This window comes from Glycine max, chromosome 6, assembly GCF_000004515.6.
Source record: "Glycine max cultivar Williams 82 chromosome 6, Glycine_max_v4.0, whole genome shotgun sequence".
Taxonomy (NCBI): domain Eukaryota; kingdom Viridiplantae; phylum Streptophyta; class Magnoliopsida; order Fabales; family Fabaceae; genus Glycine; species Glycine max.
In genome coordinates, this window is record NC_038242.2 from 49,204,292 (window position 1) to 49,221,409 (window position 17,118).

A 17,118-nucleotide genomic window follows, 5' to 3' on the forward strand; every position below is an offset into this window, starting at 1 on the left:
GATTGTCATCATATATAGTCACACAGAGAGTTTTCTTATCACCTTAGCTCGAATCAATGGCCTACCAAAACTCCATCCCCTTCTATGAAAAATACTGGTACAAGCACAATTATAAAAGGGTAACAGATAGCTTGCTTTTAATCCTCCTCTTATCGCTGCTTGGTTACCGCGTTATCTCTATCAACAACTACTCTTTATTCCCTTGGTTTGTTGCCTTTTTATGTGAGTCGTGGTTCACCTTCTCTTGGTTTTTAACCCTAACCACTCAATGGAGTCCAGCAGTAACTAAAACCTACCCACATCGTCTCTTGCAAAGGTATCTAATTATTGTTTGAATTAAATGCCTAGTAGTGATCAATTTAGTTATCATCAACTGTTGCTATTACTTCCGTAAACAAAAAAAAAATGTTGCTATTACTATCACTGAAAATTTTTCATATACTAATCATCTATTATCGAATATGTTTTTGGTCCCAAGTTAACTTTTTCTCATTTTTTGTGTTGTAAGTTCTTTTTTTTAATTTAATTACACTTAAGTTGGTAGTTTTACATTTTTTTGTACCCGTAAGTATTTTTAATCTTTATAAATTTTTGTTTTTCAATTTTAATTTCTTTAATATTATATTTTTTCATTTATAATTTTCATAAATTCGCATTTACAATGACTAAAACTGAAAAAACGTAAACTTATATGAATTAAAAATGAAAAAAATATTTAATAGAGACCAAAATTAAAAAAAATATAAACTTAAAATGATTAAAATTAAAAAAATAAACTTACAAAAGATCAAAAAAAATATTAACTTATAAAAACCAAAAACATATTTAAGCGTTTCCTTGCTAATATAGATTTTTGGACTTTATCTAAAAGAAATAATATTTTTATTTGAAGAAATATTATTTTAGTGTACACATTTTTGTATAATATTTTTATCCTTTAATTTAATTTGACTTACATATATTTTTTATTCTTGTAATTTAGTATTTTTTATTTTTATTCATGCAAAAGAATAATATTTTAATTTTTGTAAAATGTACTTGTTTTATTTTCTTAAAACACTTTAGGTGACACTTTGAATAATTAAAAAAATATTTTGAATCATGAAAAAGTGTTATTTAAAATGTTTTAAGAATGAAAAAATAAAATATATTTTACAAAAACTAAAACTAAAAAAATTGCAGGAATGAAAATAAAAAAACGTTAAATTTTAAGGATAAAAAATATATTTAAATTTTTAATTTTTAACTATGCAAACTTAACTGTCCACTCCTATTTAACCTTATTTTCTCTCTTTTATATTTTAAAAAATATAGATATTTCACCTAGTAGATATCACACGTTTCTATGATGTGTATATCCATTGGTACATTATTCTGTTCATATGAAATATTTATTTTAATAGGACGCAGTCTAACACAAGAATAACAATCAAACTATGGTGTGTTTAGTGTATGCTGCCTTTATTTGTTGTTGATTATACATGCATGCACGGCTTTTGTTGCTGATAATAATTAATAGTGAAATTTTTATGAGCAGTGTGGAAGAGCTTCCACCAGTGGATTTGTTTGTGACAACAGCAGATCCTGAACTTGAACCACCGATTATCACAGTGAACACTGTGTTGTCTCTGTTGGCACTTGATTACCCACCTCACAAGCTAGCTTGTTATGTTTCTGATGATGGTTGTTCCCCTCGTACCTTCTATGCTCTTCAGGAAGCTTCTCAATTTGCAAAGTTTTGGGTACCTTTCTGTAAGAAGTACCATGTCCAAGTTAGAGCTCCATTCAGATACTTCTCTGACAAACCTGAGGAGGTCTTCGGGGCCAACAACACACCAGAATTCAAACAAGAATGGTTACAAATGAAGGTAAGTTCCAAAATTATATATATATATATATATATATATATATTGATTTGTGGGCATTTGTTTATGTTTCATGGCATTTCGGTCATTGCTTGTCCTATTCATTATCTGGTACTCCCTATTAATAAAATGATTTTGTGTTTCTCACCACCCAAAAAAAAAATCTTTGTTATTAATTTTCTGATAAATGGTAACTAAATCATTAAGGGTTGAATATGTTTTTGGTCATTCAAAAATATATTGGATTTAAGTTGGTTCTTTGAAATTTTTTTGTTTGCATTTCATCCTCATAATTTTAACATTAGATTTTAGTCATTTTATTAATAATATTTGCTATTACAGTTAAATGTGACCACATGGTCATCTCGATCAGCAATTTTGAAGTGATTTGACATGTTACGTAACTATTTAAAAAAATTAAAACAAAATTATAACGAATTATTCTTTTTGAAAAAAGAATTAGAAAAACAAGTAAAAAATAATAAAAACATAAGGTTGGAAAATGTAGTGTTCCTTTGATGGATCTATTTTGTTAAGAGCTAATGCAATTGGTTCAGCTCAGGATTTTCATCGAATTCGCTCACCGCATTGTATCTACCTCTTGAGAGAGTTAATTAAGAGGACTAAAAAATTCAAAGGCCTAAAATCAAATATAATATACTATTTTTGGAGAAAAAATATATATTTAACCCAATTAACTTCTGATACACTACATACATATATAGGTCATTCGAGGTACCAACTGTGAGTAAAGTAAATTATACTATATTTTTGGTTGTATCTTTAAAGAACCAAGTCAAATGATACTGTATTATATTTATTAAGCCAACCAATAATCTTTCCCAGTGGAATAAGGTTTTTTTTTGTTATTTGATCTGGTCATTCACTTGATATTATTTTTATTTTGTTTCTAAAGATATTATTTTTTATTTGTTTTTATATATAAAAAAATATTTACAAGCTGATTTTTTTATTTGTAGAAATTGTAATATTAAATTTGGTTGAATTGGTTACGTTAAATTATAAATTTGATTCTCATACTTGACATTATTTTCAATTAATTCATTTTTTACACAAATAGATAAATTGAAAATTGGAGTAAAAGTTCAATCTTTATATGAAAGATAATTGAATAAATTTAACATAATTATTGAATTTACAAATATTTTTATATAAAAACTAATATAATAATTTTAAGATATAGATTAAAACAAAAATCAATAATAATAACTAAATTTTTGAGAAAAAAAAACTTTATTGAGAAAGATAAAACTTTTTTTTAATGATCTCTAGTATATACATCTCAATGATTAATCTCATAATTTTTAACCATCAGATACTTTAATTTAAAAAAGGAAAAGAAAACTAAATTATTTATTACTCCAATAATTTAACATAAGATTAAACTCTGAAGGTGTATCTGACCACAAACTTGAAAATGGCCTTGTCTGGTTGTGTGTTGGCAGGATATGTATGATAATCTTAGCAGCAAAATAGAATTGGATTCATCCATAATATCTAATCCATGTAATGGAGACTTTGCGGTTTTCTCGAACACTGAGAGAACAAATCACCCATCGATAATCCAGGTATATATAACTCCAAATCCAATATTCCAATTATTTACGTCACGCGTGTATGTTTGTTGATGTATGATCATTGATATCAAACAAATGTTAGCACGTGTTTGACTAAGTGTTAATTAATTGTTAGTAAAATCCATTGACTTCGAAGTGATATGTAGATATTTTTATTGTCAAAAGTTAGGAATAAATTTTGGTATAAAAATATTTTTTTTAAATATGCCAAGAAATACCAATCGTCCTAAAGTTACTGTGATTCCAACTAGATTAGTACCCAGTAAACCAAGAAATTCATTAACAACAGAAAAGGAATAAGAATAACATAACCAAAAACATGGGGGGCATAAAAACAGAGGAGCCCATAAAAGCCTTAGTTAGGCACGTGCATCAACTCACTTAAGAGTTGTTTTAATTTCAATTCTTTATTATTTTTAAATGTGATTCGAAGAGTTACTATTAATGGTTTTTATTTTCCATTATAAAAGTTCTTTCATTTCAAATATTTTGACATACAGAGTTTGTTGATATATGTTAGGTTTTCTTAGTAGCGTATTAGTATTATTAGGGTAAATATATTTTATAGTCCAATAAACATGATTCCATTTTATAAAAAAAATATTTATTTAATTTTTATATTTTTAAAAACAAACTTTTTATTTTTACTTTTTTTTAGTAACGATGACATGCATCATCAAACCATGTCATGTTATATTTTAATTCATGATAATAACACAAAATTTTAAAAACTAAAAACCTAATAAAATTTATTTGTATAAATAAAAACATATGTAAGTTGTATTATTTTTTTCCAACCATGCTCTACCTTATAAAACTTACATATTTTATTCGTACAAATAAATTTTATTAGATTTTTAGTTTTTAAAATTTTGTGTTATTATCAGTGACATGAATTAAAATATAACGTGGCATGGTTTGATGATACATGTCAGCATTACTAAAAAATAAAAATAAAAAAGATTGTTTTTAAAAATATAAAAATTAGAATAAATATTTTTTTATAAAATGGAATCATGTTTATTGGACTATAAAATATATAAAAGAGTTACTTTGCTGCTAGCCAACCCTGAGCATTATTATTAATTCCTTGTGCGTAAGATCTAGGCTATCGCATCTTCATTTTCATTAATAAATTAAACATTGACTTATAATAAAAATGAAAACAAAACACTGATTATATTTATGGTTTTTTGTTCTGTTTATGGTTTCATTTATTGCTAGTTACTGAATATTTATGAATTATATATGGGTATCTCATTAAACCTGTTAATGTCTGGTAAACAGTGCTAATGACTCTTGTGTATATGGATTTGGGCACCCTTTGTGCCCTATATATTAATACATATTTTTGCTGATTAAAAAAAAGAAAAAACACTTCTTATATACATTATGTATTTGTAAGGTTATATGGGAGAACAAGGAACACATAGCAGATGGGTTGCCGCATTTGATTTACATATCTAGAGAGAAGAGGCCAAAACAGCCTCATCATTACAAAGCCGGTGCCATGAATGTGTTGGTGAGAATCTGACTATTTTACTTTAACTTCTTACATTTCTCAAATGTGAATCTGATCACTTCATCAACCTAGTCTTTGGTTAGTTTAGTTTAAAGCTAAGCAAGTTAAGTTACATGTGTTAGCTACTTAGCTTATTCTTGTATGCACTTGCATATTCAGTTTGTGAATTCTTTAATATTTCTCTCCTCGTTGCCATGTTAGTTTAATTTAATTCCAACACAAACTCTAATCATTAATTTTTCTTCTTCTTAATAAATTCAACTTCCAACTATATTTCAGACAAGAGTCTCCGGATTGATAACCAATGCTCCCTTTATGCTGAACGTGGATTGTGACATGATTGTAAATAATCCAAAGATTGTTCACCATGCGTTGAGCATTTTGCTTGATCACAAAGGAGAAAAAGAAGTTGCATTTGTTCAATTTCCCCAAAAATTTTATGCTACTTTGAAGGACGACCCTTTTGGAAATCAGATGACAATTTTGGCTAAGGTGATTGGAATAAAATATTAATCTTTATAAAAGAAAACTCTTCTCACTCTTGGAGTTAAACAATCCCATTGATAAATTTATACTGCCACAACGTACTAAACTTTTTTACTAGAATATGAGTTTTATAAGTCAATTAATTACTTTAAAAAAAATCCCTTTCTATATAATGTAGTACTTGGCGGCTGGAATAGGTGGACTCCAAGGACCTTTCTACGGGGGAACAAACTGCTTCCATAGAAGAAAAGTTATTTATGGTCTTTCTCCAGAAAACATTGAAAAGGGTATGTAATTGGACATAGATATATATTTATGTTTTTTATTTATTTCAATTTTCGAAAATACAATTTTAATTTAGTGGTACGTCAATTATATTGTTGATTGCTTTAATAACGTAAAAGTAAAATTTCAAATAATAACTCTTTACTTTTAAATACTAATTGCAACATTACTTTAATCTCTCAATTATAAAAAAAAAAAAAGATAAATTTTATGGATAAGAAAAAAAAAGACTCATAGATATCTCAATAAAAAAAATCCAATAAAGAACATTGGTCTCATAAAAAAATAGCTAGCTGAATGGGAAAAAAATATGACATCAATTTAGTATCTCAGTAACAAAAAAATTATGTTAAATCATTCTATTATATAAAATCAAATTTCATTTAAGCTTCAACCTCCTGGTACTTATATATATATATATATATATATATATATATAAGAACTTTTTCATGTCATTTTTCTTGATCGCGCGATAAACTTAATTAAAGGCATGTTTGATTAGATTAATACTTAGGAAAAATATTGTTGTTTTACAAAGCAAAAAAAAAAAAAAACTCTCCTAATAAGCTTTTGACGATATAAGTTGATTTAAATATAAAATAACGTAATCTAAGCAATTAAATTAATATCAAAATTATTTGTAAAGATCAATATGCTAACAATTGTGTTTTTTTATTACTCTCCTGTGTGAACCATATATTAGTTTCAGCATATCCTTACTTTGTTAATTTAATTTTTATTGTCTATTTTACATATTCTAGACAAATTTTCAGGAAACAGCATATCAGAGGAGGAATTAAAACAAAAATTTGGAACTTCAAAGGAGATTATGAAATCAGTTGCTTGTACTTTGGAAGGGAGAACTTATTCGTATAATGATATTAATATTTCGAACGTTGTTGACGTAGCAAGCCAAGTTGCTGGTTGTGCATATGAATATGGCACTGGATGGGGCAAACAGGTCTTTAAAACAAACATTTTAGAGAGTTTTTAGAAAGATTATTAATCCTTTAAAATTAATCCAACCAAACTTGCACAAGTCTTTGACTACTGAAAGTTAAAATTTATCAAGAGTAACTTTAATTTGAAATTAGTTTTGACTAAATCTATATAACCATGTAATTAAAAAAAATATTTTTCCATAATATGGGTATAAAGGACATATCCAGTCATAAGAAAGTAAAAGATGAAAAAAAATCTAACTGATGAACTATATAAACTTGCATGGCTAAGATTGTTTTAGATATAATATTAGTCAATAATTTTAATTATAAGATTGATATTTACTTTTTTCACGCACTCATATCTTACCTAATTGCTTTCTATTGCAATATGTGTGCGGATTTTAATTATATGATGGTTATCTGCTCTTTTCATGCTCTCACCTCTTATCTGATATGTTTTCTATATCATTGTGTGTATGTGAATTTCAATTATATGATTGGCATTTGCTCTTATTCACTCTGTAATCTTTCACACCCATTATGTTTTTTATATCTCTTTGTGAAATATCAGGTAAGATCGTCATTTTTATATATGAATGAAAGGAGTAAACTAAAATCATGTATCTAGCGAGAAAATCATTTTTATTTTTTTAAATTTATGATTTTAATCTTTCTAATTTTTAATTAAGATATTTTGTCTTCTACTTTTTAAAAAATTATAATTTTAATCCCTCTATTTATTAATTGAGACATTTTATCTCTCAAATTTTAAAAAATCTATAATTTTAGTCTCATTTTTAATTTTAGACTTGAATATATATTTTTTATTTTTTTTTAAAATAAATTAAATTTGTTAGTAATTAAATGATTAAAAAAGCATTCATCATATGAATAATAAATACACACGTGTCGGTCAAGATTTATAAAGTAGATAGATCAACACTTGAAATTTGTTATAAGGACTAAAATTAGAAATATTTTAAAAATAAGATACAAAATATCTCAATTAAAAAACAAAGAACTAAAATTATGAAATTTTAAAAAATAAGAGATAAAATGTCTCAATTAAAAAAAATGCAAGAAAACTAAAATCACATATTTTAAAAAATAAGAGAGTAAAAATTATCTTTTTAATCTTTATTTAAGAGTCTAATTAGTAAATTTATGTCATAGAACTGATTAAAATTTAATTATATATATAACTTTTAAAAATCTAAAAAACTCCCACGACTTTATATCCATTCATGACAGGATTTATTAGTCAATATTCATTGATATATATACATCACTACACACAAGGGGTGAGAGAGAGAAAGAGAAATAAGATATTTTATTTATATTATTTTTAAATTGTACTGAATATGCAATAAAAAATAATTGTATTGAAAATTGAAGTTAACATGGGTTTCATGTGGAAATTTTAGATGGCTTGGATATATGGATCAGTCACAGAGGATGTGCTCACCGGGCTGACAATACATAAAAAAGGTTGGAGATCAGAATTCTGTATGCCAAGCCCAATTGGCTTCACAGGTTTTGCTCCAGGAGGTGGCCCAAATTCAATGGCCCAACAAAAGAGATGGGCCACAGGATTGCTTGAGATGTTCTTTTGCAAGCATTGCCCTATTATTAGCACACTTTTTCATAAGCTTACTTTAAGACAATGCTTAGCATATATGTGGATTATCAACCACTGGGGCCTAATGTCAGTCTTTGAAGTATGCTATGCATGTCTCCTTGCATATTGCATCATCACCAACTCCAATTTCTTGCCCCAGGTGAGCATATATATATATATATATATATAACAAAACAAATTAACTAATCTTTTTTTTTAAACTGCAAAAAAAAATATAAGAGATTGCCTTCCTATCTCTTTAGAGTAATAATATATAAATTATTTTTTATTTTAAACACCTCATTAATATCTCTCATTTATTTTTATTTCTTTCTTTCTATTAAATCATAAATTTTATCATATTTAACTATAATTTTATTTTTTTTACTCTTTCTCTAAGTGTTTGATAACACGGATGTCTATCAAATATTTTCCATCTCTTATAAATTTTGTGCAAGGATATCTGACAAAGATTTCTTTAAAAATAACAAAGATAGTGAAACATTGTTAATGTAATGACTACTAACTTGGAGAGATAAATATATTTTTTCCTTATTTTTTAATGAATATGCAAGTAGCTAGAGCTATAAATTTATAAACACATAATGATAATTCAACCTTATATTTTGTTTAGATTCAATTCCGTAGATCAACAATATATTATGTTTATATTTATTGTTTCTAACACACACACACACACATATATATATATATACATATATATATATATATATATATATATATATATATATATATATATATATATATATATATATATATATATATATATATATATATATATATATATATATATATAACTGAAGATTAACTTGGTATATATTTTTTCAATCCAGGACCTAGGCATATGTATTCCCGCTGCTTTTCTAGTAATTTACAAGATATATACTGCATCAGAATATTTGGCAGAAGGGCTATCAATTCGAGCATGGTGGAACAATCAAAGAATGTCAAGAATAACACCTATGAATGCTGGTTTTTGTGCATTTCTTAGTGTCCTACTTAAGCTGTTTAGAATATCTGAAACTGTGTTTGACATAACAAAGAAAGATTTGCCCTCAGCTAAGGATGTTGGAGATGATAAGGATGCTGGAAGGTACACCTTCGATGAGTCCGTAGTTTTCTTACCAGGAACTACCATTTTGTTGGTGCAATTGACAGCAATGGTTATCAAGTTATTAGGGTTCCAACCACCAGTGGCAACTCAGAGTGGGAAACATGGGTGTGGACTAGGTGAGATTTTCTGTAGTGTTTATTTGATAATTTGCTATTGGCCATTTCTAAGAGGATTATTTGAGACAGGAAAGTATAGAATTCCTCTGTCTACAATATTGAAATCAGCTATCTTAACATGTCTCTTTGTACACCTATGTCAAAGGACTGTTCCTGGTTGATGAGGTTTAGAAACTAGGAAAAGTCATGATTAATGTAAGGAAATATGGTTTGTTAATATCAAAATGGCACAACAAAAAAGTTCACCCCCTTGGATTTTAATATGTATTTTTAAGACATGTTTTATGCCGAAAAATTGAAAAATAAAAGTTATGCCAAGTAGCAAGATTACAAAGGTATGTATATGCAGTACAAAAGTCTTGCTAATTTTGATCCAAATCCCCTTTTATAATTGTCTTATATAAAAGGATATAACCACATTGCCATTCTCAGAAGAAAACAAGCTAGCCTCCTTCAAGCACTTGAAGAACTTCTGTGTTTCTCATTTTGCTGAAGCTGTTCCTAAGTGTTCATTACTTGCATTATGATGAACATAAAAGAAAGATCAACATGTACCCAGTGTCCAGTGATATGCAAAACCAAATTAAACTTAACCAACCTATTACGTACCAAATTAAACAAGCACCCCATATTTAATAAATAAACGTGCTTATCTATAAACGGCGTGGGCCAAAATCAGACACTATACAAATCAATAATACCACTTTTGTGGCCTATTTAGTCACAAGTCTGCCCCACCCTGGTTTGGAGTTTATTTAAAGCTCTTCATTTTTCTTCAAGAATGTAGAACTTAAGTTCTTTTTACAAATTCAACATATATTATCAATTGACTTATACTCATTTGATTAAGGAAAGATTAATATACTTTTTTTTAATGAATATGTAAATTTTCTTGAATGATATTAAAGAAAAGAATATTTTAAAAAAAATCATAAAATTTGAAGAATTATTTTTCTTAGATGACATGTTAAAGGAATGTTTAGATAAAAATTATTTTTTTTGCTATCTTTTTTAGAAAACCCCCTAAAGTTCCATAAAAAAAGGTTAAATAATTTTTTATCATCTTAATTGAAGTAATGAGCCCCCAATATGAAGGGTATGTAGAGCTATAAATTTATATGCACATAATGATACAACCTTAAATGAATTAACTTGTATTTTGCTCAATCCAGGACCTAGGAATATGTATCCCTATTGCATTTTTTGCAATTTACAAGTTATATACTGTATGGGAATATTTGGCAGCAGGATTATCAGTTCGAGCATGGTGGAACAATCAAAGGATGTCAAGAATAACACCCATGAATGCTGGTTTTTGTGCATTTCTTAGTTTCCTACTCAAGTTTTTAAGAATATCTGAAACTGTGTTTGACATAACAAAGAAAGAATTACCCTCAGCTGGGGATGTTGTAGATGATAAGGATGTTGGCAGGTACACGTTTGATGAGTCCCTAGTTTTCTTGCCAGGCACTACCATTTTATTGTTGCAATTGACAATAATGGTTATCAAGTTATTAGGATTGCAACCACCATTGGCAACTCAAAGTGGGAATGGGAGAGAACTAGGTGAAATTTTCTAGTGTTTATTTGATGATTTGCTATTGGCCATTTCTGAGAGGATTATTTGAGACAGGAAAGTATAGGATTCCCATGTCCATAATATGCAAAGCAGCTATCTTAACATATCTCTTTGTACACCTATGTAGAAGGATATCATTTGCTAGTTGATGGGGTTTAGAGACAAGGATAAGTCATGATTAATATAAGGAAATATTTTTTTAATATCAAAATAGCACCACAAAAAGTTGCCCCTTTTGATTTTAAGATGTGTTTATGTCAAAAAATTGAAAAATAAATATAATTATATATTGTATTGCATACAATTATTTATTAATGTTAAGATAGTGTTACTATAATAATATAAAGATACTTTTAGGGGAAAAAACTAATAATGATATAATTTTATTTTTTTTATAAATTATCAATTGAATAATAAAACAACAAAGATTTAATTATTCATTTGATTTCTATATCTTTATTAGCATAAATGTAAAACTAAATGAACAATATACATCACAAATTTTAATCACCTTAGTCTTTTTGTACATGGGTTGCTTGATGTTAGTTGATGTTGAATAATAATTTTTTAATGTTAAACATCTCATCCTTTCTTATATAAGATGTGTATTTTAATATGAAATAACACATTTTGTTACTAGGTCATCTCTCTAATAAAAGATTTATTGAAAATATCATTTCTTTAAGTTAAGAAACTCATTAGAAAATTATTTTTGAAAATGGCTTAAATGCATTATCATGTGAAATGTTAGTGATGTTTAAGGACAAAAATGAGATGGGTTAGGGACAGGTTTGGTCCTTCTCGTCCTCATCCTTACAAAAGACAAGACAAATATGAATACATGTATAAAAGAATCAGGTTTAGAATTTTAATACCCATCTCCATACCCATTAGGTTTTATTGGATTCGAGTATACTTGCGGATAACCTACTATATTTTTTTATAATTTTAATCTACTTATACATTTTTAAATAAATTATATATTAAGTTTTTTTATTATATTTTAATTCAAACAATATATAAATATAATGAATAAAAAATAAATTAAAGTTAAAAAATTTAAGAATTCAATTATATTTTTAGTTAAATGTATATTATTAAGTTTTTTTATTTAATTATTTACCTATTTGATTCATATTTTCAAAATTTCTAACAATAAAATCTTTAATATTATATATATATATATATATATATATATATATATATATATATATATATATATGTTGTGAGAAAAAATTATTAAAAAAATACATGACACATCGATGTAGGTATAATTTGATATTCATTTTTTCATATCCGATTAAATAATTTAAATAATATTTATATTCATACTCATAACAAATTATAGTTATATTTTTCATCAAAATTGAAGTGAATTCAAGCGATGTCCGTGGGTACAGATTCATTTGCCGTGCCTATGCCAAGTGGTGTCTCTACTTTTCCACTCAAATCATAAACCTCAGTTTTTTATCCATTGTGTCTGTGGTTGCATTAAGTTAGGAGAAAATTTTCTAAATCCAAACTTGCCCTAATAGTCGTTACATTTTTCTGCATTCATTTAATACGATTAAACCGCGATCAAACCCTTCCAATTACTCTCTTTTTCTCTTTGTTTATCGAGGTGCAGGTTGCATGATAAATTTTTTGCCAACCTTGACAATTAGATATAAAGCAATATAAGCCATACTTCATACATGATATCATACAATAAAAAACAAGAACTGATTGCTTCAAAATATTCCAAAAATCAATGTCACGATTATGGTGTATGATATATTTCTTTGAAATTAAGTATTAATACCCTTTAATTTAAAGGAATAAATTTGATATAGGAAAAAATAACAAAAAAATAATGGTTATCATAGAAAAATATTCTAATTAGACAATTTAAATTAATATACAGATATATATAATGATTAGCTGTGCAATTTTTTTTGCATTGAACGCTTCTTAAACTCATTTTAAAAAAAAATTAGTAATACAAAATTTAATTTAAAATATTAAATATTAATATCTCTTGTTAAAATTATGTATAAATCGAATCAAAATTATATACAAATGAGAATATATTGATAAAGGCAATATTTTTTAAAAACACGCATTTTATAAATTAAAATGATGAGAAATACATGTGAATATAAAATTAATTAAATTTGTATTAATATTCAGAATTATATATAGATATACATATTTACTAGCAAATATTTTTATAAAATTAAAATTATAGTAAAAAACTATAACAACAGAAAAATTATAAATTATAAATTCAACACATTTGTAGGAGTAGGACAGATGTTATATCACTAGTTACACCAATTATATTGAAATCAATTAAAACAATTCAATTTATTTCTGCAATAACCAAATCAATTTAGACTTCATCACCAACCAAACATGTGCATCAACACATAAATTTTGATACTAATCCTACCTTACTTCCTTACCTTAGCAAAATTATTTTTAGTAATAAAAAATATGTTTGGTCTCTTAAAAGAATCAATTTAAACTTAAAGATAGTAACTTTTATTAAAATAAAGGATAAATATTTATTAAAATAAATTGATCCTTTATTAAAAATAAATAAAGGATCAATTTATTTTAAATATTTATTTTAATCATTGAGGATTAAATTTAATTTTTTTCTTTCAATGATCAATCAATGCCACACTGCCTCCCACTCTTATGAGGCCAAAATGAAATCTGTCAATAAACAAAAGGGGAAAAAATATATTAAAAATAAAAATGGAGAAAAGGGGAAGACAGAATTGGAAGCAGTGAGAACTGAGAACTCTTATCATTCTTTTTTCCACTTGACATTGCCGACGCCACCAAATACACAACCTTAACTTTCCCACAACACTACCCATCCATCATTCGTTTTCTCTCTAGATTTTTTCAGTTAGTTATTGCTGTCTTCTTTTTGTGTGTGCCAACAACACAGAAAGAGAGAGAAAGACATGGCTCTGAACCAATCAAAGGCCGTGTTGTTGAGGGTGAGTTTGGTGGTGGTGGCGCTGTGTATAGCAGGATACATAGTGGGTCCCCCTCTCTACTGGCATTTCGTTGCAGTGAACAACCACTCTTCATCTTCTACTTGTGCACCCTGCATCTGCGATTGCTCTTCACAACCCATTCTTTCTATTCCACAAGGTCTTTCTTTCTCTCTTCTCTCTCAGATCTCATGATTTTGCTAATTACTCAATTACCCATCTCATGATCTTGCTAAAAAACTAATATTTTCTTAATTGGGTTGTCCAATCCGGGTTTCGGATGAGTTTTTGAGATCTGGGTTGTGTTGTTTTTTTTTTTTTTTTAGTTATGTAAAGTGGGTGTTAGTTCAATTGTGGAAGTTGAATTATGACTCCTTCAACTTATATAACATTTAATCCCTCTAACCTTCTGATTCATGTGCTCTGGCATTAGTGATTTGATGAGAAGACACTGTTAATAGAACAAGTCAAAGGATGGTGCTGATTGGTTTGCTTCGTTGACATTATTATTATGCTAGGTTTTTGGTTTTTCCTACAAGATCTTATGAATAAAGTAACTGCCCATTGTCCATCTAACTAAAAGCAGTTAAAAATTCCAGCCATATTGATTTACACATTCACTGCCAAACTTATGAGCCCTAGTCATCCCCACATTGCCACATGACCTATTTATGCAATGAGTTTAAACAAATATGAAACTATGTACTATTGTACCAACAAGTGATGGGTCTGAGTGGTGCCGAGGTCTCAGGTTTTAGCCTTGTAGATAGAAAAAATGTGGTTGGAAAGGAAGAATCCGACTAAAGGTGGTCAGTTAGGTTTTCCAACTGAGATTAGTCATCGACAAAACTGGTGAATATTACATACCAATAACATGATAACCAAAAAAAATATACTGTTATTTCCTTTGGTTATCACTAATGAATTTGAAAAATCAATAATCACATAAATTATAGTTTCAAAACTTTGTACTATAACACCAATTCTATTTCCAATTGAGTGGCTTTGTGATTTTATCCTAAATCGTAATGTATTGCTCCCTTTCTCCTCATCTAACTTCAAATTGAGTATGTACTTATCTCAGTTTCTTTCTGTGTGTTTCTGCAGGACTTAGCAACACTTCCTTCGGAGGTTGGTTTGTCTCCTTGATGAACTACTGTGAATTATATAAATAGCCCATTTTATTCTTGTTATAATTTTTTTCTACGTACACATACTTGTATGATGGTAGGACTGTAGGTATTAAAGTAACATTGTTCTCACTTATAAGTAGTAAGATAGATACATATTTCTTCTCCTTATATGAGATCATCATTTAGGATCCTAATCCCATGCATCTTTTTTATGTTTTCCTTTTTATTTTAAAAACAATTGACTCCTGGGATATTTTCATGTTTAAAAAATCTATTTTTAGCTTTTTGTTTTATGTCAACGCAGTATTCATGTCAATTTGCTAAATAAATTTTTGGTACTGTGTAGCTAAATATTGCTTTGAGGCAACTTAAAATCTATTGTGTTTAAATTAAGGCATCAAACTAATGAGAATGCCTATATCCTTCTTGTCCTATACTAAACTCGCTTTGATTACATGTTGCTTCATGGTTCAGGTGTGCTGTTGCCCGCTTTAAATATGAACAACAAATTTTAATCTTGTACTGGATAAGCCTCTGCTAGAAAAAGAAAATGAAATCTCAATAACACAAATTTTATTTTGCCTGCATTGCATTGTCATAAAACATATTGTTTTTGACAATGCTTGTTTTGGATTCAACTAACATTAACAAGTGCCGTTTCTTTTTTCTTGATTGGAACTGCTATTCAGATTGTGCAAAGCCTGACCCAGAAGTGAGTGGAGACACTGAAAAGAATTTTGCTGAGCTATTGACAGAAGAACTCAAGCTTCAGGAGAGCCAAGCTGTGGAAAATCAGCAACGTGCTGACATGGCATTGCTTGAGGCAAAAAAGATTGCATCTCAGTATCAGAAGGAAGCAGACAAGTGTAATTCAGGAATGGAAACGTGCGAGGAGGCTAGGGAGAAGGCTGAGTTGACATTAGTCACGCAGAAGAAGCTAACTGCATTGTGGGAACTTAGAGCACGTCAGAAAGGGTGGAAGGAAGGGCTTGCCAAATCTCATGCACACTCTCAAGGGAAAGTACAGAGTTCTTAGATACGTTACACAGCCACCTCCATGGAGGTGAGTGGTTGCATAATACTACAATAGTTTTCAAATGTTGGTAATAGCAAAAGTGAGTCATCGAGGCTCATGTGTTCATGAAAGGTCAAGTGTAAAATGCAAATGTTGTATTTCTGTCATTCATTTTTGGGTCTTTATTCCATGTGTAACACGGTTTAAAGCTAGAAATCACCAAATGTTGGGTAAAACTTGCATAAAAAATAGACTGTCTTTTTTGTATTATTTTGGCTTCAGATTTGAACCAAGGCTCGGACTGTTGCTTCTTCGTTGTGTTTAATTAATTTTAGATTTGATTGACAAGGATAATAGGGGAATCTCCTGGGTCCATCAACTAAATTAATTTTGCTCAATCATTTTAAAGTATTTATTCAGTTATTGGAGCTTAGTTAATATACAAAAAAAAAATCATGATTTTTTTTTTTTTGGTTTTATCAATCAATCGTTTCTATTTGTGATAAATATCAGAATAGGCCGTATTGTATAAGTACTTGCCCATTTGACCCTGGCAAGTTGCAACAATGTCCTAACTCGTATTCAAGTGAGTGAAGAATGATATCCAAATTGACTGTCCATGAATAGATTTCGTAGTTAAACCAAGTGTACTATGTAATACAGGTTAAAGTTGGTTTAAAATGAAATGATATAAATAGTAAGTGTATGGTTTTTTTTTGTTACAATAGTGAGTGTATTATGGTTTGCTCTAAGACGTTGCTTGTTTTAGATTAATTCAAAACATGTATTATGGTTGCTCCAAGAATGTGATCAAGCAACCATGCATCCGAGA

At 28.0% G+C, this 17,118-nt stretch overlaps 2 protein-coding genes across 7 annotated transcripts; both read left to right on the forward strand.

Moving 5' to 3' along the window:
- LOC100795709 (cellulose synthase-like protein H1) lies at nucleotides 1–11,351 on the forward strand. 6 transcript variants are annotated; one of them, XM_006582304.3, is made up of 10 exons: nucleotides 2–316; nucleotides 1,538–1,868; nucleotides 3,332–3,454; nucleotides 4,869–4,985; nucleotides 5,265–5,477; nucleotides 5,650–5,758; nucleotides 6,518–6,717; nucleotides 8,125–8,478; nucleotides 9,173–9,569; nucleotides 10,818–11,351. In XM_006582304.3, exons 1-10 carry the CDS (start codon nucleotides 57–59, stop codon nucleotides 11,147–11,149), a joined length of 2,436 nt encoding a protein of 811 aa, XP_006582367.2. In that variant the 5' UTR covers nucleotides 2–56; the 3' UTR covers nucleotides 11,150–11,351. The 6 variants fall into 6 exon arrangements, with proteins under 6 accessions (XP_006582369.2, XP_040872663.1, XP_006582367.2 ...); XM_041016727.1 differs by having other exon boundaries at nucleotides 6,530–6,717; XM_041016728.1 differs by having other exon boundaries at nucleotides 10,742–11,031.
- A 2,538-nt stretch (nucleotides 11,352–13,889) lies between these two features.
- LOC100499986 (uncharacterized) lies at nucleotides 13,890–16,556 on the forward strand. The gene is made up of 3 exons (XM_006582303.4): nucleotides 13,890–14,298; nucleotides 15,246–15,269; nucleotides 15,961–16,556. Exons 1-3 carry the CDS (start codon nucleotides 14,106–14,108, stop codon nucleotides 16,305–16,307), a joined length of 564 nt encoding a protein of 187 aa, XP_006582366.1. The 5' UTR covers nucleotides 13,890–14,105; the 3' UTR covers nucleotides 16,308–16,556.
- Nucleotides 16,557–17,118: the final 562 nt, after the last annotated feature.

Bases quoted from the DNA above. Each gene is read 5' to 3' on its own strand.
- LOC100795709 (XM_006582304.3), top strand. From the start codon at position 57: ATGGCCTACCAAAACTCCATCCCCTTCTATGAAAAATACTGGTACAAG. The intron at 1,869-3,331 runs GTAAGTTCCAAA...GTGTGTTGGCAG, and splicing joins AAGAATGGTTACAAATGAAG to GATATGTATGATAATCTTAG. The intron at 3,455-4,868 runs GTATATATAACT...TGTATTTGTAAG, and splicing joins ATCACCCATCGATAATCCAG to GTTATATGGGAGAACAAGGA.
- LOC100499986 (XM_006582303.4), top strand. From the start codon at position 14,106: ATGGCTCTGAACCAATCAAAGGCCGTGTTGTTGAGGGTGAGTTTGGTG. The intron at 14,299-15,245 runs GTCTTTCTTTCT...GTGTTTCTGCAG, and splicing joins CATTCTTTCTATTCCACAAG to GACTTAGCAACACTTCCTTC. The intron at 15,270-15,960 runs GTTGGTTTGTCT...ACTGCTATTCAG, and splicing joins TAGCAACACTTCCTTCGGAG to ATTGTGCAAAGCCTGACCCA.